At 55.3% G+C, this 26,891-nt stretch overlaps 1 protein-coding gene across 1 annotated transcript in view; it reads left to right on the forward strand.

Moving 5' to 3' along the window:
• The window catches only part of LOC107527873 (phospholipid-transporting ATPase VA), a 63,918-nt gene extending 37,256 nt beyond the window's left edge, over nt 1-26,662 (forward strand). Inside the window, exons 8-21 of the mRNA XM_087829254.1 lie at nt 146-363; nt 2,869-3,063; nt 4,294-4,870; nt 8,019-8,122; nt 8,268-8,394; nt 10,904-11,088; nt 13,063-13,390; nt 15,921-15,997; nt 19,513-19,638; nt 22,838-23,038; nt 24,851-24,931; nt 25,019-25,123; nt 25,715-25,902; nt 26,046-26,662. Coding sequence (XP_087685380.1) covers nt 146-363; nt 2,869-3,063; nt 4,294-4,870; nt 8,019-8,122; nt 8,268-8,394; nt 10,904-11,088; nt 13,063-13,390; nt 15,921-15,997; nt 19,513-19,638; nt 22,838-23,038; nt 24,851-24,931; nt 25,019-25,123; nt 25,715-25,902; nt 26,046-26,643 — 3,110 coding nt within the window. The 3' untranslated portion in view covers nt 26,644-26,662. The remainder of the gene's footprint in view (nt 1-145; nt 364-2,868; nt 3,064-4,293; nt 4,871-8,018; nt 8,123-8,267; nt 8,395-10,903; nt 11,089-13,062; nt 13,391-15,920; nt 15,998-19,512; nt 19,639-22,837; nt 23,039-24,850; nt 24,932-25,018; nt 25,124-25,714; nt 25,903-26,045) is intronic.
• Nucleotides 26,663-26,891: the final 229 nt, after the last annotated feature.

A 26,891-nucleotide genomic window follows, 5' to 3' on the forward strand; every position in this document is an offset into this window, starting at 1 on the left:
GTCCACCCTTTAAACCAAAGCCATCGTATCGCCGTGGCCAGCGTGGCCCGGTTGGAGCGTCGCCGTCAGAGCGGAGGTGGCAGGGGCTCTGCGGACTCACCCCCGTCTGCCCGTGACGTGCCCCCTCGCGTCTCTCTCCCCACAGCTCGGCGGCTGGCCAGGTACCAGGAGGCGGACTCGGACTCGGAGGACGCGCTGCCCAGAGGGGGGTCTCCGTCCCGGCGCAGCAGCATCGGGAGCCACCAGAGCGTCCGAATGGTCCACAGGACCCAGAGCACCAAGTCCCACCGGCGCACAAGCAGCCGGGCCGAGGCCAAGTGGGCCAGCATGTTGTCCAAGCACACGGCCTTCAGCAGCCCCATGGTAAGTCCCCGAGGACAGTGCCCCCTGCCAGAGCGCGGCCACCTTCCCTTCTCTGTCCCTTCTGCCATCCGTCAGAAGCCTCTGTATTTTTTCATTGTCGTTAAATCGATGTGAGAGACACACACGGCGATTGGTTGCCTCCCGCACACGCCCTGACCGGGGCTGGGGATCGAACCTGCGACCCGGGTATGTGCCCTTGACTGGGAATCGAACCTGCGACCCTTCGGTGCCAAGGCTGATGCTCTAACCACTGAGCAACACCTGCCAGGGCCAGAAGCCTCTGTATTTAACACAAACACGCCGTTGCTGGGCAGGTTGGCTCTGCTCAGTTAGCACAAGGTTTTCTGGCCAACACCTTCTCCCCACGGCTGGTGACACCGCCCCTCTGCCGCTGGGGTTCCGAGGCCGGGGGACCTCCGGTGAGCGGCCCAGATGGGTGAGGAGAGGAAGCCTGCCTTGCCAAATAAAACAAATATAAAACATACAGCCAGATGACGACTGTGAAAAAGAGAAGCCAAATGGAAGGAAAAAAAAATAGTCTTCATTAGATGAGCTCAGATTCGGTCAAACGTTTCTCCCCGGCCTTGTCAGCTGCACACACATGTCCAGAAGGGAATTGAGTGAGTGACAGCTGCTAAAAGGTCCTTTCATGCTGAAAATGGTTTCAGAACAGAGAGGAGCCCTGACCTGTGTGGCTCGGGATTGAGCGCCATCCCGGGCACCGGGAGGTCGCGGGTTCGATTCCCGGTCCGGGCACATGCCTGGACTGCAGGCTCGACCCCCAGTTGGGGGCGTGCAGGAGGCAGCTGATTGATGTTTCGCTCTCACACGTTTCTATCTCTCCCTCTCTCTCTAAAAATCAATAATTTAAAAAAAAAAGAACAGAGAGGAAGAACCCATTTTGCTCACTCTGCGGCGGCCTCATTTTTTATACCCTCTGAGGCCCATTGAACTAGAGGTGACCTGGAACTGTGGTGGGTTTATATGGGGCACGTGGGAGGGGCCGTCACCCTTGGCAGGAGGAAGGGAGGTTGCACTGGACCAGTTTTCCGGACATTGATTTAGCAATACGGGTCAAGAGGATTTGAAACGTTGAGACTTTCTGACCCAGGGATTTAGTGATTCGAAGATTTATACGCACAGAAGTTTATCAGTGCATTCCTCCGCAAAACCTTGGGAAAAAATGTGCCTAGTGATAAGGGGAGTGGTCGAATGAATTAAGATAAGTCCATTTATGAAGCTGTTCAAAGCTGTGTTTTCAAATACGGTCATCCCCCCCTTACCCATGGTTTCACTTTAAGTCAACTGTGGTCTGAAAGCGTTCAGTGGAAAATTCCAGAAATGAACAATTCATAAGTTTTAAATGTTAAGCCTTCCTGGTAGAGTAATGGAATCTCACAGCGTCCCGCTCCATCCTGCTTGGTCCGGCCACTGTGAAAACAGTAAGGAGGTTCCTCAAAAAATTAAAAATAGAGCCCTGGCTGGGTGGCTCAGTTGGTGGGAGCATCCTGCTGTACCCCAAAAGGTGGTGGGTTTGATCCCCTGTGAGGCAACCAATCGATGTTTCTTTCTCTCCTTCCCTCCCTCTCTTTCTCTCTCTAAAATCAATAACTATATCCTCAGATAAATTTAAAATTATTTTAAATTTTAAAAAAATTAAAAATAAAACTACCATAAAACCTGGCAATCTCACTTCTGAGTCTATACCCAAAGGAAACGTATAAAAATATGTTGCTGATAGAAATGTAAATGTATAGAGAAAGCCTGGAAGAAAACACGAAGCACGTGTTTCAAAAAGTATATACAGGGTGGGGGCAAAAGTAGGCTTACAGTTGTTCATATGGAAAATAATACAATAACTAATAAATAAGATAAAAATACAATAATTAACACTGTGTTTCATGTACTCACAAGAGTAAACCTGGTTTTGCCCCACCCTGTATTACCATGAGGTGCTGCGATACAGATTTATAAGAATATATACATTTGCCCGGCCGGCGTGGCTCAGCGGTTGAGCATCGACCTGGGATCCAGGAGATGGAGGTTCGATTCCCGGTCGGGGCACAGGCCCGGGGTGCAGGCTCCTCGATCCCCAGCAGGGGGCGAGCAGGAGGCAGCTGATCCGTGACTCTCCTCATTGATGTTTCTCTCTCTCTCTCCCTCTCCCTTTCTGTCCCTGAAATCAATAAAGATATATATATATTTTTTAAAAAAGAATATGTGCATTTAAAAGGTAATATATGCATTTAAAAAATAATATATGCATTTAAAAAATAATATATGCATTTAAAAAATAATATATGCATTTCATTTCATCTGTAAGGTTCGTATTCTTACACAATTAAAATGATGCATCATTATCATTGTTACAGTGTGACGTGTGTGTGTGAGATGAAGGTGTGTTTACAGCTTATAATAAAATCAAAGTGCCTTAAACAGCCAACCACTAAGACACTTAGTAGGTCCCTGGGTCGGACTCACCCCTCGGCCCCTGGCGTCTTCCAGGAGAAAGACATCACGCCCGACCCAAAGCTGCTTGAGAAGGTGAGCGAGTGTGACAGGCGCCTGGCCATCGCGAGGCACCAGGAGCACCCGCTGGCCCACCTGTCGCCAGAGCTGTCCGACGTGTTCGACTTCTTCATCGCGCTCACCATCTGCAACACGGTCGTGGTCACGTCCCCAGACCATCCACGACAAAAGGCAAGTGCCCCCCGCTCTGCCCTGGAGAGTTCACGACGCCCCCGGTCCCCAGGCTGCAGCAGTTGGGTGCCAGGATCGGGGCCGAGCGGGAGAGGACAGACACCCTCTGAGCCTGGACAGGAGGGGCAGGGGCCCAAAGCCTCAGGCTCCCAGCTCCATACTGGACAGAGAGGACAGGACAGGCTGGGGACCGTGACTCTGGGACAAGCCACCTGGGCTAGGATCCTGACTTCACCACCCGGCTGAACAGCTGGTCATCTGTTTAGAAAGATTCTTTGGGGTTTGGGAATGTTATTTACATATTTAAATTTTTACGGACGTAAATTCAGAGAAACGTATAAACTGGCCTTTGGTTAAGTGGTTTTATCATTGGTCGGAAAAGCTGGATTTTGTGGCAGGCGATGAGAAGCCAGCTCCTCAGACCCTTTTTTGCAAAGCTGTGGAACAGCGCAGGGAGGGGACAGTCCCCGAGCCTGCAGACACCACCAGCCACACCCTCCCCTGAGTCACTGGGGCCTCCGGGCCTCGGGTGCTGTGACCCTGGTGATCCCGTCCAGAAAGAATGCAGGTGGCACGGCCTTTGTTTAACTGCAGAGGCCCAAGGGTGGTCTCAAGAAAAAAAATGCTTCCCTGGCTAGTGTGGCTCAGTGGTTGAGCATCGACCTAGGATCCAGGAGATGACAGTTCGATTCCCGGTCAGGGCACAGGCCTGGGTTTTGGGCTCGATCCCCAGCAGGGGGTGTGCAGGGGGCAGCCGATCAACGACTCTCATCATTGATGTTTCTCTCTCTCCCTTCCTCTCTCTTAAATCAATAAAAATGTATTTTTTTTTTTAAAATCCTTAAAATATTAATTTAAAAAATAAGAAAGAAGAAAGATGCTGCCCTGGCCAGTGTGGCTCAGTTGAGCACCTATCTTCCTGTGCACCAGGGGTCAGCAGTGCGATTCCCCGTCAGGGCACATACCCAGGTTGTGGGCTCGATCCCAGTTGGGGTGCATGCAGGAGGCAGCAGATCAGTGTTTCTCTCTCACCCTCCCCCTTCCTCTCTGTCAGATCAGTAAAAAACATATTTTAAAAAGGTCAGAAGAGCCTCCAGATATCACGGTGGGGTATTCTTTTTAAAGAAAGAAAGACGGACGTGCTGGCCCTGGTTGCAAATTATATTGCACGCCCCGAATTTGGGATCCGGGGGCCACACCTCACCTGTCCCCTGGCTCCGTCCCCTGCAGGTGAGGGTGCGGTTCGAGCAGCTGAAGTCCCCGGTAAAGACCATAGAAGAGTTTCTGCGCAAGTTCTCGCCCAGCCGCCTGACCTCGGGCAGCAGCAGCACCGGGAGCCTGGCCGCCACCAAGTCCAGCCACAAGTCCGGGTCCAGCTTCCTGTCGGTCCTGTCCCCTGAGAGCGCGCTGCTCAGGCTGGAGGACAAGCTGGGCCCGCCGGCCCCGGCCATCGCCAGCTATGGCAGCGGGGAGGACGGCTGGGCCCCGGAGCCCCCCCGGGAGCGGCAGCCGGACCCGGAGCCGGAGCCCGAGCTGCGCTACGAGGCCGAGAGCCCCGACGAGGCCGCGCTCGTCTACGCCGCCCGCGCCTACAGCTGCGCCCTGGTGGAGCGGCTGCCCGACCAGGTGGCGGTGGAGCTGCCCCACCTGGGCAGGCTCACCTTCCAGCTGCTGCACACGCTGGGCTTCGACTCCGTCCGCAAGAGGATGTCGGTGGTGATCCGGCACCCGCTCACCGACGAGATCAGCGTCTACACCAAGGGGGCCGACTCGGTGGTCATGGACCTGCTGCTGCCCTGCTCCTCAGGTTCGCGCCCCCTCCCGGGGCAATGGTGCATCCCCGGCTCCGGGCGCCAGTCCCCAGAAATCAGCCCTCCCAGCCCCCTCCCGTGGGTGAAGCAGTTTTCATTTGTGCTTCCTTAAAGCAGTGCCCGTAGATGGGCCTCCCCGCGTCCTCCTCGGTGGGGTTGTGGCGAGAATGCGAGGGGGCGGGGTGGGGCGTCAGTGAGGACTCACCTTGGAACAGAGGAGTTGGGGGTCACTGGGGTGAGACCTAGCATCGGGTTTTAAATCTGGACAAGGACCCCGGCCGGCCGGCGTGGCTCAGCGGTTGAGCATCGACCTAGGATCCAGGAGATTGCGGTTCGATTCCCGGTCAGGGCACAGGCCTGGGTTGCAGGATCCTCGATCCCCAGTAGGGGGCGAGCAGGAGGCAGCCGATCAATGACTCTCCTCATTGATGTTTCTCTCTCTCTCCCTCTCCCTAAAGTAATGTAACCTAGAGCAATGTTCTCCAACTCTTTATTTTTTCATTAGTGACCCCTTACAGAGTATTTTTAGACTTTTTGTTTCTAATTGTCCCCCATGAGATATATATATATATTTTAAATATATCTTTATTGATTTCAGAGAGAGGAAAGGAGAGGGGGAGAGAGAGATAGAAACATCAATGATGACAGAGTCATTGATCGAGCCCGCAACCCAGGCATGTGCCCTGACCGGGAATCGAACCCTGATCTCCTGGGTCCTTGGTCAACGCTTATCCGCTGAGCCACACCCGGCCGGGACCCCATGATATTTTAAAAATTGATTTGAGAGCGATCGATTTGTTGTCCCACTTATCTATGGATCATTGGTTGCTGCTTTTATGCGCCCTGACCAGGGATTGAACCCATAACCTTGGTATATGGGGACCATGCTCTAACCAACTGAGCTACACGCCCAGAGCCCCCACATGACATTTTAATGCCACAGACATGCTGTGTATCTGTTCATATACTGTATGTATATCTGTCTATATGAAAATATTTTCTTGCCTTAAAGGACCATCTTTGGTCCCTTGAGGGCGCTGTCTTCCCCGTGGAGTAAACAGGGCCTGGGAGACGGAGTGTTTCTCCCAGGTCCCCCAGGCCCCAGATGCCACAGGGCTGACTGGAGAGTAGACAGCCTTCCTCGAGACTGGTGGCCGGGTTCCAGATTTAGCAAAGACAATGTCTTGAGTGTCCAGTTAAATATAAATTTCAAAAACAAACAACTAATATTTTTAGTAAAAGTGTGTCCTATGCAATATTTGGCCACCTTATTTCTGTCTCGCAGTGCAAACAGATGTGAGGGATAGTCTGGGGATAGAAACTGGACTTTGTATTAAGGGGATTTTTCATAAACAGGAGGAATAGACCTCCATTCAATGGACAGGACATGCCATGCTTTCGGGAGAGGGAGAGAGAGAGAGAGAAACATCAATGATGAGAGAGCCACTGATCTCCTGCATGCCCCCAACCGGGATTAGTGGGGTTTTTGTCTATTCGAGTTCTCATTTCATTCGGGGATATTGGATACAGCCAAAAATATGTATAATACACATTTTGATGAGATTCTTTTATTGGTGGTTGTAAATCCTCAGGTGAGGATATTTTTTCCATTGATTTTTAGAAGGGTGAGAGGGAGGGGGGCAGAGAGAGAGAGAAACATCGATGTGAGACAGACACATCCATTGGTTGCCTCCCGCATGCGCCCCCACCAGGGACGTGGGGGGTCAAACCTGCAACCCAGATACGTGCCCTTGACCGAGAATCGAACCTGAGACCATTCAGGGCACCCGCCGGTGCTCTATCCACCGAACCACACTGGCCAGGGCTTACGGAACAGTTTTCGCTGTGAATTTTATATGAAAACTCTGTACTCTTTACAAGTGGTGAGATAGACAGAACCTAGGGATGGATGCAGGTGTTTCCTGAGGGCACTTACTGGAGGTGGCTGGGGCACATCCCCGCAAAAGGATGTTCGGTGACATCCCTGCTTGATGAATCGCGACAGAATCCCAATGCCACCGGCTAGAGCAGAGCGGAAAGGTGAGGGCCACTTAGGACTCGGTGGCCCGAAACGCACGCACTCACCACATTCTGTCCTCAGGCACAAACGAGCGCCTTCCGCCTTCCTGCTCGTAACTGTTGGCGCAGGAGGAGCTGAGGTGTGTGTCCCTTTGCAGGGATCCCGCAGTCGGGCCAGGCTCACGTCAGCCCTTCATTTTGTAATAACCAGCAAGTCTACTCCTTGTCTTTATCCACAGAAAACAGAAAAGGGTGGATGTTTGGAGAACTCTTACTAGCTGACAGCTGATTTTTTTTTTTTTTTGTGGTTAAAAATACATAACATAGCCCGGGCTAGTGTGGCTCAGTGGGTCGGGCATCATCCTTTGCATCAGGAAGTTGCTGGTTTGATTCCCGGTCAAAACACATGCCTGGGTTTCGGACTCCATCCCCCGTGGGCAACCGATCGATGTTTCACTCTCCCATCGATGTTTCTCTCCCTCTCCCTTCCTCTCTTTCTAAAAATCAGTTTTTAAAAAATCTTTTTAAAAATATGTAACATAAAAGTTGCCATCTTGGCCTGGCCGGGCGTGGCTCAGCGGCTGAGCATCGACCTAGGATCCAGGCAATCAGGGTTCGATTCTCGGTCAGGGCACATGCCCGGGTTGCGGGCTCGATTAATGACTCTCTCATCATTGATGTTTCTATTTCTCTCTCTCCCTCTCCTTTCCTCTCTCTGAAATCAATAAAGATATATTTTAAAAAAAAAAAAAAGTTGCCATCTTGGCCTTAGCTGATTTGGCTCAGTGGTTAGAGGGTCAGCCCTTGGACTGAAGGGTCCTGGGTTCAATTCCAGCCAAGGGCATGTGCCTCGGTTGCAGGGGGCGGGTGTGGAAGGCAACCAATCGATGTGTCTCTTACATCGATGTTTCTCTCTCTTCCCCCTTCCACTCTCTGAAAAGCAATGGCAAAAATATCCTCAGGTGAAGATTTAAAAAAAAAAAGAAAAATGATGTTTTCATTTTAATAAATAATAAACAAGTAAATAAAAGGAACACCGTGTGGCAGTCCCCAAGGTCCTTGACCGGCTCCGGGGCACCCACTGGGCTCTGGCTCACCCGCGTTTCTGCTTCTACTCCAACCCAGATAACGCCAGGGGAAGACATCAAAAAAAAATCCGCAGCAAGACTCAGAATTATCTCAACCTGTACGCCGTGGAAGGTCTGCGTACCTTGTGCATCGCCAAGAGGGTGAGCGGAGGCCCACCGGGCGCACGTGTCCCCAGGTGCTCCGAGCACACGCACTCGCCTGAGCTGGGACTCAGCAGGCAGTGTCTCTCTCTCCCTCTCTCTCTCTCTCTGTCTCTCTGTCTGTCTGTCTCTCTGTCTCTCCCAGGTTCTGAGTCAGGAGGAGTACACCCGCTGGCTGCAGGGCCACCTAGAAGCGGAATCTGCTGTGGACAACCGCGAGGAGCTCCTCTTCCAGTCGGCCATTCGCCTGGAGACGAATCTGCAACTTTTGGGTAAATTAGGTTCCGAATATTGTAGAGTTTTGAATTTGCAGAGATGTCCCTGGATGGGAAGGTGACATGGCTCTAGGTAGTGGCACCTCTGCACACGCTTGGCTTGGTTAATGAACCTCCTGGCCCCAGGCTCGTGAGACCCACAGGTGGGACCAGCCCCAATGGAATGTCCTCTCCATTGGCCAGTTCTGGGTTCCTTCTGTGCCCCACCAGGACCCTCTGCGTGCCTCCCCTTACCCCTGCTTTCACCACCAGAAACAGAAGCTGGGCTTCTCAACGATGGATGCTTAAAGGATCTGCCCCCTGCCATCCAGGAAACAAAAAGAAGCTATGTTGAGCCCCAGAAAGGGATGCTTTTTTTGTTGTTTTTGTTAATCTTCACCTGAGAATATTTTTTCCATTGATTTTTGGAGAGAATGGAAGGGAGGGAGGGAGAGAGAGAGAGAAACATTGATGAGAGAAAGAGAGAGAGAGAGAAACATTAATGAGAGAGAGAAACATTAATGAGAGAGAGAAAAACATTGATGTGAGAGAGAGAGAAACATTGATGAGAGAGAGAGAGAGAGAAACATTAATGAGAGAGAGAGAAACATTGATGAGAGAGAGAGAGAGAGAAACATTAATGAGAGAGAGAAACATTGATGTGAGAGAGAGAGAAACATTGATGAGAGAGAGAGAGAGAGAAACATTAATGAGAGAGAGAGAAACATTGATGAGAGAGAGAGAGAGAGAAACATTAATGAGAGAGAGAAACATTGATGTGAGAGAGAGAGAAACATTGATGTGAGAGAGAGAAACATTGATGTGAGAGAGAGAAACATTGATGTGAGAGAGAGAGAAACATTGATGAGAGAGAGAGAGAAACATTGATGTGAGAGAGACACATTGATTGATTGCCTCCCGCACACACCTCACCAAGGCCAGGGATCGAACCTGTGACCCTTTGGTGCTCAGGCCAACACTGGCCAGGGCCCTAGTCTTCTTAAATGCACTGAAATCTGCCTCCTGGTACCGCCTTCCAGCGGGTGCTGGTCCCATCCTCAAAGCAAGGCAGACAGACTCTCCTCCCCTTTCCACGGGAGGAGACCTTAACCGCTGGGGGACAGGGCTCCGAGTCCCTGAGCTGTGTCTTCTCCACCTGGCCTTTCGGACACGCCCACCTTTCCTTCTTTCTTAGCCTAGAAGTTTTGAGTCTGTTGTCCCATCCTGGCTCTGCCACTTACCAGCCCGGGCATGTGGCTCAGTCTCTTTGGCATCCCAGTTTCCTCATGTGCTAGGTAGGGGGTAATGATGAGGGTGAAAGGGGGGGCTCCAGGGAAGGGCTGATAGAGGCACTGGCACAGGGTCCAGCGGCAGCCCCGCGATGGTTCGTGTTATTGATCCCGCCCCTTACAGCCTGGCTGGCGTCTTCTTCGAAGACTCTCTGGTGGTCAGGCATCCATCACCTCCCTCGGCCCACAAGCTCTATCTCTGTTGACATGTCCTGGTCCGCCCTGGGCTCACACTGAACTTGAGATCCACTCGCCTTCCTGGATTTTTTTGCTCAGGAATTTTGCCTCCCAGCTTAGATCCTGTCATTGTCACTTGGGCAAAAATGTAAAAGCGGAGTTTTATACTCAGGGTCGGGTCGGGTTCCCGATTCCTGCGGTTTTTCAGAATTCCGATTAGGCCACGTTCCTCTGTCACTCGGGCTGCCTTCCTTCTGTGTCTCCCTCCCGTGGTGGAGAGAGGTCGTCTCTCTAGTGTCTCTGTTACAAGGGCACTAATCCCATCAGGAGGGCCCCACCCTCATGACCCGATCACCTCCCGAGCACCATCCACCGGGGCTGTAGGGCCTCAACCTGCGAGTCTGGTTGAGAGGGACACGAACGCCAGTCCGCCCTGGTGTCCCAGCACAGGGAACAGCGTGGCCTAAAAGAGAGGGGCAGGGCTGAGAAGGAGCCCTCGGCCGACCCTGCGCTAGAAGGGAAGGTTGAGACCATCTCACCAGGTTGGAAACAGGACAAAACAGGCAGCCCTGAGGGGGTAGGTTTTTCCCAATATACTGAGACCTACATGGGGAAACCGCCTCTGATTCATTACGTTTGTGGGAATAGTATATCCAGGATATGTTTTCAAGAAACAGGGGGGCCCGTGGGGTCCTTTGCGACAGCGGCCGGGTAGTGTGGCTGAGAGCGGCGGGGAGCTCATTTCCACCCTCTCCCGCCAGCACAGTTTCCAAGTTACCTGTACAGGTAAAAGTCGGCTGCGTGTTTGAAAGCGTCGGGCGCTTTGCTGTAGGCACAGAGCGTCCGGGTCAGGGCTTCGCAGCTATCCCTGCTCACCCTGGGCCGTGTCGAGCGGACAGAGCCATTGAGCGTGTCCCCCACTGTCCTGTTGGACCCTCAGCAGGTCCCGGTCTGCAGGTCCCGCCCGCAACCTGGCGACGTGTTGACGCCTGACCTCCTGCCCCATCAGGATCCAGGGACAACGCGGAGGGACTCACCCACACTCTTGTGCCCCTGACCAGGTGCCACCGGGATCGAAGACCGCCTGCAGGAGGGAGTCCCCGAAACCATTGCCAAGCTGCGCCAGGCAGGCCTGCAGATCTGGGTTCTCACGGGCGACAAACAGGAGACGGCCGTCAACATTGCGTACGCCTGCAAGCTGCTGGACCACGATGAGGAGGTCATCACCCTCAACGCCGAGTCCCAGGTGCGTGCGTCCGTCCCGTCTCGGGGACATCCTGCTCCGCCCGGGGGCCCCGCGCCGAGCTCAGCGAGGTGCTGCCAGGAGCTTTCTGTTTTCTGGCATCGGCCGAGACCGGCCGCTGTGCTCGGTCGGCCTCTCTCGGCACCTGCGTTCTGTTCCCAGCACTTAGTACGTGCCTGTCACCACCCGGGAACGTGTGGAATTTGCTGGGGTTTCTGAGTTTCGCAGGAACGCACAGCTGGGAGATCTTTTTTTCGTTTTTCAATCCCCGCCCGAGGAAATGTTTTTATTAATTTGAGAGAGAGAGAGAGAGAAACATTGATGTCAGAGAGACACGTCGATCGGTGGCCTCCCACATGCACCCCGACTGGAGATGGAACCCACAGCGTTTTTGGTGTTGGAGACTATGCTCCAACCAAGGGAGCCACCAGCCAGGGATGGGCTTTATCGGCACAAAGTTCAACCTGCTTTTTCCTGACAAACTGTCCACGTCAACAGTATGGGAATTTTTTTCGTGAGGCCACGAGGATGGACCAGGGCCGCAGGTCCTCGCAGCAGCAACATCCTCAGGGTGGCCTGGGCTACTTGGGGATGTCCCAGTGGGCACCGAGGGTCCCCATCCAGTCACGTGTATGGATGAAACCCTGTGTGTCGGGAGTTTCTGCGGCTCCCTCTTTGTATCTGGTGACACTTTGGCTCATCCGGGGCTGTGGCTGGCCGCGGTCACGAGGCTGTGAGTCTGTGTCCAGCTGCCTGCCTTCCACCCAAGGCCAACAGCTGCGTCGTCTCAGCCTTTTTTCCCTCCAGTCTCGCCCACTTTTCTAAATATGAAAGGTCCCCAGTGAGGGTGTGTGGAGCACAACTCGATTTCCGTGGTGCGTTGCAGGACAGCGGTCGCCGAGGCCCCGGAGCCGCTTGCGTGCCACGGACAGAGCATGTTTGCTCCTGGATAGTCGTGGCCCCCGCAGCTCCGTCCCCTGACCCTGAGGCTCCCCAGCAGGCCCCCCGCTCTCTCTGGAAGTCAGACCAGCTTTGCAATGCGTTGCCAATGAGAAGTCCCGGCGATTATGCCTTTTTTTGAAACTTGATTTTCCTGGTCAACTGGAGAGCTTAGGAAGAGCAGTGATAATTACATTTATTTTTCTTTTTATTTATTGATTTTTTTTAAATTTTTTTTTTAAGAGAAATAGACCAGTTTGTTGGTCCCTTTTTTATTCATCATTGGTTGCTGCTTATATGTGCCCTGACCGGGGATCGAACCCGCTACCTTGGCGATGCTGCATCCAACAGCCACCTGGCCGGGGCCTGATAATTACATTTCTTTAGGGGCCAATCGTAGCAAAGGCTTTGAAAGAGGCTTCTGCCCTGTCGCCTGTCCCTTACTAGGAGACAGGAAACGGGCTGATTAAGGGCCTTGGAGAGCCGCGGAGGGCTCCTCCCATCCAGCCCCAGCCAGCAGTGTGGCCACAAGCGGCCGGGCCTCCCAGCGTGCAGAGCCCCGCTCCAGCCTCTGCGCAGCCAAGTGGACATTCACGGAAACACGAGACGCGCTCATTCTCTTGTGAAAAGTCCTCTTTTGTTTTTTTTTTATTTGGTTTTGGTTCATCTTCAACCCGAGGATTTTTTTCTCCATTGATTTTTAGAGAGAGTTGCAGGGAGGGAAGGGGAGAGAGAGAGAGAAACATCGACGTGAGAGAGACACGTCTATGGGTTGCCTCCTGAACTTGCCCCGACCGGGGCCAGGGGGATTGAACCTTGACCGGGAATCGAACCCGCTACCCTCCGATGCTCTAACCACGGAGTCACACCGGCCAGGGCAGAGAAGTCACTCTCTTTAACTAACCCAGTTTTCGGAGGGAACCTGGGCAGAGCCTGCAGCCTGGCGCCCAGGAGACCATGGGACCCACGTGTGTTTGGGGGGTGACCTGGTCTGTACTGGAGCCAAGTGACAGCACTGCCCCCTTGTGTCCACTTCAGGAGGCGTGTGCGTCCCTGCTGGACCAGTGTCTGCACTACGTGCAGGCCTGGGCCCCCCGCAGCGCCCCAGAGAAGACCGCGGGCAGCGTGAGCGTGGGGTTCCCCCCTCTCTGCCCGCCCGCCGAGCCCATCGCCCCTGGCCCCTGCCTGAGCCTCGTGATCGATGGGAGAAGCCTGGCCTACGCCCTGGACAAAAGCCTGGAGGACAGGTTCCTCTTCCTCGCCAAGCAGTGCCGGTCGGTCCTTTGCTGCCGCTCGACGCCCCTGCAGAAGAGCATGGTGGTGAAGCTGGTCAGGAGCAAGCTCAAGGCCATGACCTTGGCCATAGGTAAGCGCGGGTCTCGCGCACCTGCTCCCCTCTCACCGCTTCCCGAGCTCCCTGCCGGCCCACGCCGCGCCGTGAGACGGGGAAGCGCTTCCCCGGCCTTTATTCTCTTTGTAAAATCACACCCAGTGAGAGGAAGCGGTAACGTGTCCCCAGTGAACGCTTAGGCTAGAAAGCCACGAGTATGGGGGCCACGGTTATAGCCACGTGGTAGGTCAGTCACACAGTGGTGGTGGTTTAAGAAGATGGACTTATGCTGTTTTTCGGGAGACCGATGAGCATCGGCCTGTCCCAGGGAGTCCTGGCTGCAGCTAAGGCCCTGCTCAGCCTTAGCCCAGGCAACTCAGGAAGAAGGTCTCTGCAGGGGCTCTGGGCTCTGCCAGCTGCCTGGGGGCCAGGGCACCATCGTGCCAGGAGGACCCAGAGACTAGGGCGTGATCAGAATGCCCGTTGCCTCTGGTCAGCTGAACTTTGTAGCATCTAATTAAACAAATTCCTCGTAAGACACGAATACTTGCTTAATTTTTACGTAATTTCCCAAGGACCCATGAGAGTTTTTCCTGCATGTTCGGCCTGGAGAGCCTTCTAGGCTCCTCTCTGGTGCTCCCTGGTGCTCACCCACCTGTTCCCAGGGCCATCCCCGCCCACGTCGGGCTCTGGTCCCGCCTGAGCCAGGCTCGGACTGGGCAGCTCCCTGCTGGTGAGGACTGGGCGGGACCGCAGGTCGCTCGGGGGGGAAGGGGCGACCCCGTGCCCCCAGGCACCCGTTTGGTTTTCCTGCACCTAGAACCCGCGCGTGGGTGAGCGTTGGCTGAGATGAAGCATCCTCGCCAGTCGGTCATGATGACAGTATTTTTTTTGCAGCCGTGCTTGGTGGTGACGTGGGGGTTGCTTCGCTGCCCCAGGGACAGAGTTGAGGCCGGTATAGAAAGTGGGGTGGCCTGAGAGTGGCTGTCGTGGAGACCCCCCTGCATATCCTGAGGGCTTTGGTAACTGCGGAGGGGAGGGAGCTGGGCGCAGCCCTGAGCAGTGGGTACCTTGCCGAGTGGCTCCCTGGTCCAGAGTGGCTCCCTGGTCCAGGCTCCGGGACGACAGGCAGCCCCTCCGGCGATGGGCCCCTCCCAAGGGAGACAGTCTCAGGACCACCCTTGTCCCCGTGCGCCTGGAGTGGCCTTCGGATTTCCCTGAGCCCTGCACCCTCTGCACCGACCTTGCCCCTCTGAGCTCCTGTCCTCGGCGGGCTGCGGGGGTAAAGCTTTGGCTGGTTAAACAGGAAAGAAAAAGAAAAACAGAATCAACAGAGAAAGTCGTGACCCGTGATGACCACCGGAGCTCATTTCTCGGACCGTGATGAAGGCGTCCGTGTGACCCGGTCTCGGTGTCCCGAGGTTAGTCCCGGAGCGTCGCTGTCCGCCGCGTCTCGTTTCGATCGGGGCGTTCTGGGAAAAGCCACAGAGATTGTTACGGCTTCAGAGAATTTCAGTTCCACAAATACTGACTCACGGCCCGCGTTGGGCCCCGAGCAATAAAGAAAAGAAAACTCGCAGGAGAGAGGCGTCCGGCGGCCGCGGGATGAGTCGCGGGACCTGGTGCATCGGCGCTTGTCTGCGTATTTGAAACCTGTCACCGCTCCGTGGTCTAGGCCCTTCTGGCGACCTGTTCCGAAAATGGTCCTTGTCGGCGAGTGACAGCGGCCGAGTCCCTGCTTGCCTTTCCCCGAGGGTTTCAGGAGCCCCAGCCTGGCCCGTGTGGCTGAGCATTTTCCATCAGCAGTTGACTCAATGAATGAAAAGGCTCCTCTGCGGCACCGTCGTGAGGCGCAGAGGTGACCCGGAGCGTCGTGCGTGCAAACGGACCTCGGTGTTCTGGGCAGAACTTACCCCCCTTCATTCCGGGCGCGTGTGACCTGGAATAGCCTTGATGTGATGACATCCGTGCGAGAAAGGCCGCGCCGGGTCGGGAAATAGTGATGCTGAAGAGGAGAGCATCTTTCACTGGCCCAGGCTCCGCGTTGCGGGCTCTGTGGGGCTCTGTCCGTGTAGGAGGCAGTCACGCAGAGTTAATACTAAAGAAAAAGGGACGCCCGGCCGGCGTGGCCCAGTGGTTGAGCATCGACCCAGGATCCAGGAGATCGCGGTTCGATTCCCGGTCAGGGCACAGGCCCGGGTTGCGGGCTCCTCGATCCCCAGCAGGGGGCGTGCGGGAGGCAGCCGATCAGTGACTCTCATCATTGGTGTTTCTCTCTCTCCCTCTCCCTTCCTCTCTCTGAAATCAATAAAGATATATTTAAAAAAAAACAAACAAAAAACTCAGCAGCCCGTTTTCTGAAACGTCTCTCGGCACAGCCGGCAGCTCCGGACCTCAGCCCGCGGTGGTTCCGACCCCCTGACCCCGTTCTCCCAGGGCCTCCCTTCGCTCTCCCCATGATCCTTCCCCAGGGCGCGGTCCGGCGGGGCCCCCGGAGGCCCATCCCTCTGATTCGATATCCTGTGCGTCTCAACTCACACGGCCCTTCCTGCCTGTGCTGTTTCAGGAGACGGAGCCAATGACGTCAGCATGATCCAGGTGGCCGACGTGGGCGTGGGCATCTCGGGCCAGGAGGGCATGCAGGTAAGGACCCAGGGGGCCACGAGGCTCACCGTCGCCGCCCCTGGGCTCAGAGCTGGAGGGTCGGCCGTCAGCGCAGCTGATGCTGAGCCAATGGGAAGAGGTAAGGTGACCGTGACTCCACATTTATAGTGGAGCCGAGAGCGAAGGTGAGTCGCCGCCTCCTCTGTGGCTGTTTTTGCCTCACCCTCGGGCGGCACTATTGACCGTTCCTGACACGAGCGAGACCTTTGGAGAAACGGGCCCCCTGTAGCTGAACCTGGTAGCTCTATAAACGGGAAGGTAGCCATCCTGACTCATGAAAAGTCGCCCCTGCCCTTGTCCTTGGTCACTGTGTCACCCCAACACGTGATCCAGACGCTGAACAAATGAGTTCATTAGGAAAGGACTGCTTTTTGCCCGGCCAGGCCTGAGCGTCGACCTAGGATCCAGGCGATCGGGGTTCGATTCCCGGTCAGGGCTTGATCAATGACTCTCTCATCATTGATGTTTCTCTCTCTCTCTCCCTCTCCTTTCCTCTCTCTGAAATCAATAAAGATATATTTTAAAAAAAAAAAAAGAAAGAAAGGACTGCTCTTCTCCCCCTGGCCGGGTGGCTCAGTTGACTGAGCACCAGTTCAATTCCCGGTCAGGGCACATGCGAGAGGCAGCCGATCAGTTTCTCTCTCCCTCTCCCTTCCTCTCTCTCTAAAAAAAATCAATAAAAACATATCCTCGGGTAATTTTTTTTTTTAAATGTACTGCTTCTGCATTTAGTGATTACGACAATTGCCTACATTTGATCAACTTGGAGTCACAACATTTTTTAACTTGGTGGAGACAGCAGGGAACCATCTGCGCAGGTTTCTCGCTTTAACGAGCAGGACGTGGTCTCCAGTTGTCACCGACTCATTCATTCGCTGATGCACCGAGTCAGGAATTGTGTATTATTAGCACCAGCGTGGGCCAGGCCTATGCACAGCCCATTCCTTTTCTCACTTGGCATTAAAAGAACAGTCAGGTGGAAGGTCCCAGCTGGGTCACTGTGTTATTTGTAGGATTTTTCTTGCTCCATGAAATTGGCAGTGGGGTGCAGGCGGGACCCCTCCTTGCCTCTCCACGTTGGGGAAGCACAAGAAACATTTTTTTTTTTAAATATATCTTTATTGATCTCAGAGAGGGGTAAGGAGAGGGAGAGAGAGACAGAAACATCAATCATGAGAGAGTCATTGGCCGAGCCCACAACCCGGGCCTGTGCCCTGACCGGGAATCGAACCCCGATCGCCTGGATCCTAGGTCGACGCTCAACCGCTGAGCCACGCCCGGCCTGGCTCTTTTCTTTTTTAGAGAGAGAGAGAGAGAGAAACATTGATTTTTTTGGTCCCATTTATTTATACGTCATTGGTTGACTCTTGTATGTGCCCTGACTGGGGATCGAACTCGCAACCTTGGCATATTGGGACGAAGCTCTGACCACTGAGATGCCCGGTCCGGGCTGAGAAACACGAGTTCCTACGCTGAGTATTTCGCAGGAGGATCCACCCGAGCTGGGAGCATTTGGGACAAACCACCCTGACACAGAGACAGCAGTGGGTCTGGGGCCTGGATTTGGAGACGGGAGCAGGGGGGTGGCAGAAAGCTGGGGAGGCGGACAGGACCCCCCGGGAGAGGGTTATCTGTGGTTCTCGAGGGTTGGGGCTGGTTCCTCAGAGACAGCCTGGGGTCTCCCTAGTAGGCCTCTCGGCTTTTTCTGACAGTTGTCCCTTCGGCGGAGTGTTTGGAAGGACTCTGTTGAGAAATGGGACCCTGACTGCTGGTGTCTGTGTCCTAGAGTCTGTTCCAGGCAACAGGGGGGCTGAATAAGTGACTTTTGAGGGAATAAGTAATGGAGTAAAGGAGGGATTAAAGAACATACGATGCCCATCAAACCCCTATATGTGGCGGGAAGGGGTATAGAAATAGTATTTGCTTGCAGACCCTTAGCTTGTGCCCCGGCGGGTGCGGCTCAGCACTTAGCGTGTTGGCCCAAGCAGGCGGGTTCGATTCCCGGTCAAGGGCACGGACCTGGGGTGCAAGCTTGATCCGCAGCCCCGCTTGGGGTCCATGCCGGAGGCCACCCATCGATGTCTCTCTCTCTCTCCATCCCCCCCAACTCCCTCTGAAAAGCAATGGAGAAAAATAACCACGGGTAGGATTAATAAAACAAAAGAAGGGTCCTTAACTTGTGACCCAGAAAGCGAACGCCCTCAGGCTTCAGGCTTTCCGGTCCCGTGTAATGAATGACATTCGTCTCCTTCACCGAAGCGCAACAGGACGCTGCCCTGCTCTTCCGGGTGTCAGCTGAATGCAGGGAAATCAGTTCGTTTTCGACACAGACGTACATATTTGTGGGGAATTTCTCTCCGAAGACGAGCAGACGTGTATCTTGTCCTGACGTTTTCTTTAAATTTTTATTCTTTCCCCCCCCCAAATAGAGCCATTTATTATATGGTGGGTTCCAAGCTATTCTGGGCACCAAAGGTGTCATTTTGATGGCCCGTGTCCGGCCCCGTTAGCTAACTGTGTGCAGAATGATACTTAATGCAGCAAAGCCAAGCTCCCCCGCCCCAGTCATCTTTCTGTCCACGGAGGACACCCGGTGTCCCCCACTCGCCCCGGTGATATCCAGGGGGCCTGGCCTTGCTTTTCACCAGCGGCTCCAAGGAGGACCCAAAACGCACCTCCCAGGCCAGCCGGCTGTCTCATTCCTACAGAAGGGGCCGCTGTGGTCCATCGATGGTTTGAGATCCCAACGTGATTTTGATGGACAAAGGATGGGAGGGCAGAGAACAGCTCCGAGACCGCGTGTATCCCCGTATTTTTGTTTGTTTTGGCTTGTTAAACAAATTGTGGGGCCCGGCCGGGCGTGGCTCAGCGGTTGAGCGTCGACCTAGGAGCCAGGCGATCAGGGTTCGATTCCCGGTCAGGGCACAGGCCCGGGGTGCGGGCTCGATCAATGGCTCTCTCATCATTGATGTTTCTGTCTCCCTCCCCCTCTCCTTTCCTCTCTCTGAAATCAATAAAGATATATTTAAAAATAAATAAGTAAATAAATAAAGTGCAGGAAAGAAAAGGCAAACTTTTTTTTTTTAATCCATCAATGAGCCCTGGCCCGTGTGGCTCAGTGGTTGAGCGTCCTCCTGGGCACCGAAGGGTCGCAGGTTCAATTCCCGGTCAGGGCACGTGCCCAGGGTGAGGGCTATCGCTGTTTCTCTCCCTCTCCCTTCCTTTCTCTAAAAATCAATTTAAAAAATCTTTTAAAAATCCATCCATGACATATATTTAAAATCTTAAATGAGTCGTCAACTCACACCGCTAAATTAGAGTACTTGTTGAGAGAGAGTTTTTCTTTCATTGAAAGAGATAAAAGAGGGGTGGTAGTCACAGGCGCTGTGCTCAAAACTGGGTTTCTCCATGGGGGCTCTGCCTTGTATTTGGGGGGGGAGGTAGACTCGGCAGAGCGAGGTGCCACCAGTAACGGACGTCCTGTCCCTCTCAAGGCAGTGATGGCCAGCGACTTCGCGGTGCCCCGGTTCCGCTACCTCGAGAGACTGCTGATCGTTCACGGACACTGGTGTTACTCCCGACTTGCCAACATGGTGCTCTATTTCTTCTACAAAAACACGGTGGGTGCTGGGCGCCGCGGGTCTGGGGAAATTCATCAGATTAGGTTCTGCCCGGGACTCTGTCCAAGGCAGGCTGCCCTGTCCTGGCCTCGCCTTGCACCCGGCTCCCAGAAGGGTGAACAGAGCTTTGAGCAAAGGTGAGGGGGGCGGGAGGGGTGGCGCCCCAGCCCGGTGTCTGTCACTCATTCATCGTGCCATCCGGAGCAAGTCGTTGGCTTTCTGTGGACTTGGCGTGTGCGGTGTGGTGGTGGTTTTAATCTGAAGGCATGAGCGTTGAGCTCTGCTGTCTGTAATTGCTAATGAAAATTTCTCAGACTGGCCCTGGCCGGTGTGGCTCAGTGGTTGGGGCCTCAGCCGCTGCACCTGAGGGTCTCAGGTTTGATTCCCGGTCAAGGGCATGTGCCTGGGTTGCCGGTTCGATCCCCTGGCCTCAGTTGGGGAGCATGCAGGCGGCAACCAATCGACGTGTGTCTCTCTCCCCGCCCTTCCACTCTCTCTAAAAATCAATTGAGAAAATGTCCTCGGGCAAAGATTAACAAAAAATAAAAATTTCCGCCCAACCCATCACAGCTCAGCGGTTGAGCATCGACCTAGGATCCAGGCGATTGGGGTTCGACTCCCGGTCAGGGCACATGCCCAGGTTGCGAGCTAGGCAGCCGATCAATGACTCTCTCATCATGGATGTTTCTCTCTCTCTCTCTCCCCCCCCCTTCCTCTCTCTGAGATCAATAGAGATATATTTTTAAAAAATAAATTTAAAAAAATAAAAATTTCCCAGACTGAGGGGAAGGTATTCAGCAGCTCAGTTGCAAAGGAGGGCCAGAGAGGCCACCTGGAGTGGGCACAGACCCCGGCCTGGCACCAGGACCCTGTCCCCTCGGGGGGCAGGCATGGGGAGGAGAAGGGGTGGGCCCCTGTCTTTTTTCCACGTAAGACATCCCTGTTAACAAGCACTTGATCTACCTGAGAAGTCCAGGGATAACCGCGCTCCCTCGCACAGGGAGGAATTCATCAGGTTCAGGAGTAGTTGGCCTTCCTACGTTTCCATAGCAACAGTGGCTTGGGAAGAAAGCGTTTGGTACCACAGGGGGGGAAAAGTCACCCCTCCATTCTCTCAGTGCTCCTTCCCCTCCCTCTCTTGGGGCTCCTTACTCACTGGTGAGTCGTGAGGCCGAGCCTGTGCTGGTGGGTGACAGGCTGGGGAGGGTGGGTGGGAGGGAGGGGAGAGTCAATGAAAAGGCCAAGCGTGTTGGTTTTCCCTGTCGGAGGGGAGTCACATTCACATGTGGGTGGGAACAGGGCTTGGAGGATGTGTCCTTAGAGGCTGCATCAGTACAGACCATTTTATCTGGTCTTCAGAACAGGCCATTGTCTGGTCAAGAACCTGAAGCTCAGAGACGTTAAGGGGCTGAGTCAAGGTCAGAGTGGGAGATGGTGACAGATAGTGACACGTCTCCAAAGCCTAAGCCAGCGTCCGCGGTGCCCAGCGAGGAACCGTCCTTCCCCATGTTCCCTCCTGGGACTGCCTAAGACCCACTGGGAGTTGAACGAGTTCAGTTTGTGACTCACACGATGACCGTCCTCAAGTCATTGAAGATCTTGGCCGGCAATTTCCTTTTCTCTCAATGGGGCAAATTGATGTACAATCCAAGGAGATGACTGTGCTGTTAAACAGCAGCACGGAAAGTGGGTGGGCTCCTACCGTGTGCTGGGGCGCTCGTGGGCCCTGTCAGTGCGTTAGCTCAATAGTCCTCGGGACGGCCCCATGGCGAAGGGTCCCCGCTCTGTGCCCAGGTCACAGGTGAGGACACTGAAGCAGAGAGGGGCTCAGGGCCCGTGCCAGGCTGTGAGTGCTTGTCCATTGCAAGACTGCCATGCCCCCCCCATGCAAGAGCACTCAGGCCCCCGGTGATCGGTGGCCAAGCAGTAGTAGGAAGAGACCCACCCAACTCCTGCTCTGCTGAGCATGGGCCTGAGGAGGCTGTTGAACCTCCCTGAGCCTCACCCCCTGCTGGCAAAACTCAGGGAGCTGTAAGGACCAGTGGCAATACCTATAGGTCACCCGCCGTCCAGGTGCCCATTGGATACCTGGGATTGGTCAGGGATAGGGTGCTGGTGCCAGTATCGCCTTGGCTACCATGCCTGCGTGTGTCCTTCCCCCGTGGGAGTCAGTAATTGCCCGCCGTTCCTCATCAAAAGGAAGGCTCGCCCGGCCCGTGTGGCTCAGCAGTTGAGCATCGATCCATGAACCAGGCGGTCACGTCACGGTTCCGTTCCCCGGGCAGGGCACATGCCCAGGTTTCAGGCTGGATGCCCAGCAGGGGGCGTGCAGGAGGCGGCCGATTGGTGTTTCTCTCCCATCATTGATGTTTCTCTCTCTCTCCCTCTCCCTTCCTCTCTCTGAAATCAATAAAAACATTTTTTTAAAAATATATCTTTATTGATTTCAGAGAGAGGAAGGGAGAGGGAGAGAGAGAGAAACATCAATGATGAGAGTCATCGATGGGCTGCCTCCTGCAGGCCCCCTGCTGGGGATCGAGGAGCCTGCACCCCAGGCATGTGCCCTGACGGGGAATCGAACCCCTATCACCTGGATCCTAGGTCGACGCTCAACTGCTGAGCCACGCCCGGCCGGGCAAAACATATTTTTGGGGTTTTTTTGTTTTTTTAAATAGATCTTTATTGATTTCAGAGAGAGGAAAGGAGAGGCAGAGAGAGAGAGTCATTGATTGGCTGCAGCCTGCAACCTGGGGCTGTGCCCTGACCAGGAATCGAACCCGGATCACCTGGATCCCAGGTCGACGCTCAACTGCTGAGCCACACCCGGCCGGGCAAAACATATTTTTAAAAAATAAACACCTGGTCCTCTTAAAATGTGAGCAACCCTAGACCCGTCCAGACCTTGGTTTTGTTTTCGACTGATGACCTGTGGCTCTCCTGTCTCAGACCTCATTCCTTCTAGGGCCACTCCTGGGAATTCCTGGCTCCGCAGCCCATCCTTTCGGCTCAAGGGGTCAGCCCAAGAAAGGCCCAGGCGGAGGGAGAGACCGAGGGCAACGAGATCGGGGCCCCCGGGAGGAAGCTGCTGCCTATAAATCCAGCCTTTGCCGTGAAACGCGGCGAAACCCCGGCACCCCTTGGACGGGAACCCGCAGGGGCGCCCGTGAACCGCTCGCCGTTTCTTCCTTCTTGATCCCAGATGTTCGTGGGCCTCCTGTTCTGGTTCCAGTTCTACTGCGGCTTCTCGGCGTCCGCCATGATTGACCAGTGGTACCTGATCTTCTTTAACCTGCTCTTCTCGTCGCTCCCCCAGCTCGTGACTGGGGTGCTCGACAAGGACGTGCCGGCCCACGTGCTGCTGGCCAGGCCGCAGCTCTACAGGAGCGGCCAGAACATGGAGGTGAGGCTCCCCCCCCCCCCCCACGTCCACTCATCTCTGGAAAGGGCCCGTCCCCGGGCCTCCCTGGGACCAATTCTTCAAATTCTAGACTCTGCCCTGGCCGGTGCGGCTCAGTGGGTCGGGCATCGTCTGTGCACCGAGAGGTCGCCGGTTCGATTCCCGGTCGGGGCCCATGCCCGGGTTGCAGGCTCGATCCCCCAGTAGGGGGCGTGCGGGAGGCAGCCGATCACTGTTTCTCTTTCATCGATGTTTCTATTCCCGTCTCCCTCTCTGGTCCCCTCTCTCTAAAAGATCAATAAAAACGTACTGAACAAAAAAGTCTTAGAGCCTGATGGTGCGAGAAGACAAATTCTGTCTACTTGACCGTGCGTTGCATTAAGTGCGGGGACGGGCGTGGCGATGGCAGAACTGTCTCCACACCAGAGTCTCCAGAAGCCCCACTGGGCATCTAGGTCAGGGTCGCGGTGACAGCCGCCCGAGCTGGGGGTTTTTTTTCTAAAACAACCCCCCAGAAATGTGAGTTATTTTGCTCAGGAATTAACGGGAAGATGAATGCGTAGGGAAGCTGTTGACAGAACAGGCGAATGCAAACAGATGTAAATAGATGTAAATGCGGCGTGTGGATTGACGCGCTGATGGCCAGCTGCCCAGATCCAGCCGTCAGAGGGAGCCTTCGAGGTGCCGAATTACTGTGTGTGTTCAGTAGTCTCTGTTTTTTATTATTATTTTTTTTTAATTCTCACCTGAGGACTTAGGGAGAGGGAGGGAGGGAGGGAGAGAGGAACTTTGATGTATGAGAGAAACATTGGCGTCCTTCCGTATGTGCCTGGACCGACCAGGGATCGAACCTGCAGCCCAGGCGTGTGCCCTGACCGCGAATCAAACTGGCAGCATTTCGTTGCACAGGACACTCCAACCAACGGAACCCCCCCGGCTGGGCGCGCAGTGGCCTCTAATTCAGAATTTGTTTGCTCGCACCGGTCACCTTGGGGGATTCCTGTTCTCAGCCCGGCCTCATCTCCCCCCCGTGGGACTAAGACGCCGGGGTTTGTCCTGTGGAGTGAGGCCGCCGGCAGGCAGGGCCCAGCCTGCCCCCTCCACGCAAGTGCTCGGTAAACGCTCCTCCCGTCTGTTCTGCTTCCCGGCTCAGGAGCTCACAGGGTCAAGCCCACAGGGCCACCCAGGTCACAAAGACTCACTGGGTCCCCATCGGGGTCATTTTGCCCTTGGCGGACAGCTTTTCGATGTCGACATTAGGAAACATCAGTGATCAAGTGCTAAGAGGTGACTTGGAAGGAACGCGGAGAGGCAAAACCCTGAGGCAAGAGGACTGGAAGAACTCACGGGGGAGGACCCCCCGAATTCCTAGCTCTTCCTACGCTAAGGGTCTGTTTTTAGGTTGACCCAGAAAACAGCGCTTGCTAGTTTTCTAGAGAGGGGAAGGCAGGGAGGGAGGAGAGAGTGAGAGAAACGTCGATGTGAGAGAGACGCATTGATTGGCCGCCTCCCGCATGCGCCCCAGCCGGGCCAGGGATCGAACCTGCAACCCAGGCACGTGCCCTTGGCCGGGAATGGCATCGGCGACCCCTCGGCGCACAGGCCGCCGCTGCGCCCACTGAGCCACACCGGCCAGGGCCAGCGCAGCTGCTCTCGTTGGCGTCTGCGCAGTGTTTTCTCGCCAGCCCCCTGGACCTCTCTGCAAAAGTCCCGAATGAGCACGTCTCCCCCGGGGAGCTTGACCTGGGCCAGCGTCGATGGCCCCGTGGGAAGAGGCGAGTCCCTCCCCGACCCGCTCTTGCTTCTGTGTCTCAGGAATACCGGCCCCGCGCCTTCTGGTGGAACATGGCCGATGCCGCCTTCCAGAGCCTGGTCTGCTTTTTCATCCCGTACCTGGTAAGCGGGCGAAGCGGGCGCCCGGCCGGCTTGCCCCTCGGCTCCGTCCGGCGCGACCCGCGGGCTCAGGACGCCGCTGCGTTTCAGGCCTACTACGACTCCGAAGCCGACGTGTTTACCTGGGGGACGCCCATCACGGCCATCGCCCTGCTCACCTTCCTCCTGCACTTGGGTATTGAAACCAAGACCTGGGTAAGAGCTGCGGGCCCGGCCCCCTCGCTTCCAGGCAGGCCCGTGAGATCTAGAAGGTTCTGAGCAACCGGGGCCCCGAAGCCGGCCTCGCCGTGCCAAGAAGCAAAATAGATCCGGGGCCGGCCGTGGGCACCTGAGCCCCTGCCCCAGCCCACGCCCCGCACTCCCGGGCAGCACCTGGCTCCTTCCTTCCCCACCTGCTCTTCTCCCCGTGACTTCCGTGTCCCCACCTGTGTCCGGGCTGGTCCACAGGTTCCCAGGCCCCCGCCCACCACCCGCACCAGAGAGCCCTGTTTTGGATATTTTTCCATTGATTTGTTTTTTAGAGAGTGGGAGGGAGAGAGAAACATCAATGAGACAGAGACAGACAGATTGGTTGCCTCCAGTTTGCGGGACTAAAGCTGCAACCTAGGTATGTGCCCTTGACCAGAAATCGAACTCGTGGCCCTTCAGTGCTCTAACCATTGGGCCACACCGGCCAGGGCGAAGAGCCCGGTTTTCACTGAGCCCTTCGTACATCACAGCCACTCGCGGCGACTGGCGCATTTTCGTTGAAACCATGGCCCTTTCTCTCTCCCCCCCTCCCCTCAGACCTGGCTCAACTGGACGGCGTGTGGCTTCAGCACCCTCTTGTTCTTCACGGTGGCTTTCATCTACAACGGCTCCTGCGCCACGTGCTATCCTCCTTCCAACCCCTACTGGACCATGCAGACGCTGACGGGCGACCCCGTGTTTTACTTGACCTGTCTCATCGCGCCCGTCACGGCGTTGCTGCCCAGGTGGGTGTCAGGGACGCTGCCCCCGAGCCCTCCGGGAGCCCGGGGAACATCTTTCGCGCCTGCGTCCTTGCCCCGTGCAAACCCGAAAGCTCCAAGGCAGACCCCCGGGCGACGGCTGACTGCGTTGTGTCTGCTCTTTGCAGATTGTTTTTCAAAGCGCTGCAGGGGAGCCTGTTTCCCACCCAGCTTCAGCTGGCTCGCCAGTCGGCCAAGAGATCCCCCGAGAAGCTCAGCGCCCCCAAAGACATTCAGGGACGCCCCGCGGGAGAACTGAGGCCCGAACCGTTGGAAAGGAATTGCATCGGGGCCTTGGGATCCGCCTCCCGGGACTGTGCCTCGCACGTGTCCTGGCGCACCCCGCGGCCGCCCAGCTCCCCGGGGGCCAGCGAGGAGCCCGGCGCCGTGGACGTGGGCGTGCCCTTGAGGGAGCCATCGGGCAGCCAGGCCCCGGGCTCTTCTGCCCACGGGGATGCTGTTCTGGAAACGTGTCCTGGGGACCCCGGGGCGAAACCCGCCGGCACCAGCAGGACAGCCCCGCTGTCATCCATCCTCAGTCTCCCCAACCTCAGCTCACTCAGCTGGATCTCCTCCCTGTCGCTGGTCAGCGGGCTGGGGAGCGTCCTGCAGCTGTCCCGGAATAGTTTACAGATGGACAAGCGGGAGGCCGAGTTCTTGCCCAGCCCCCCGCCGCCCGACCGGGACCTGTGTGGCGTGGGCAGGCGGGCCACCGACTACTTCTAGGAGCCCGGTCCGGGGCTGCAGCTGGCCGCGGGGGCGGCGAAAACCTTCAGATGGCCTTTTTTTTTTTTTTTATAACACAGATGTTGATATTATTTATGTTTATTATTTGCGCAGAAAGAGGTTTCCTGGTGAGATGTATTTTATAGGTTTCCCAGAAACGAGAGGTACCAAAACCAAAAGTTTATTTTTTAAAAGTTCTAAGTTAGAATATATGGAAAGAGAAGAGTCAGAGCTTTAAAGTATATAAA

The sequence above is a fragment of the Miniopterus natalensis genome, chromosome 22 (genome assembly GCF_054644295.1).
Source record: "Miniopterus natalensis isolate mMinNat1 chromosome 22, mMinNat1.hap1, whole genome shotgun sequence".
Taxonomy (NCBI): domain Eukaryota; kingdom Metazoa; phylum Chordata; class Mammalia; order Chiroptera; family Miniopteridae; genus Miniopterus; species Miniopterus natalensis.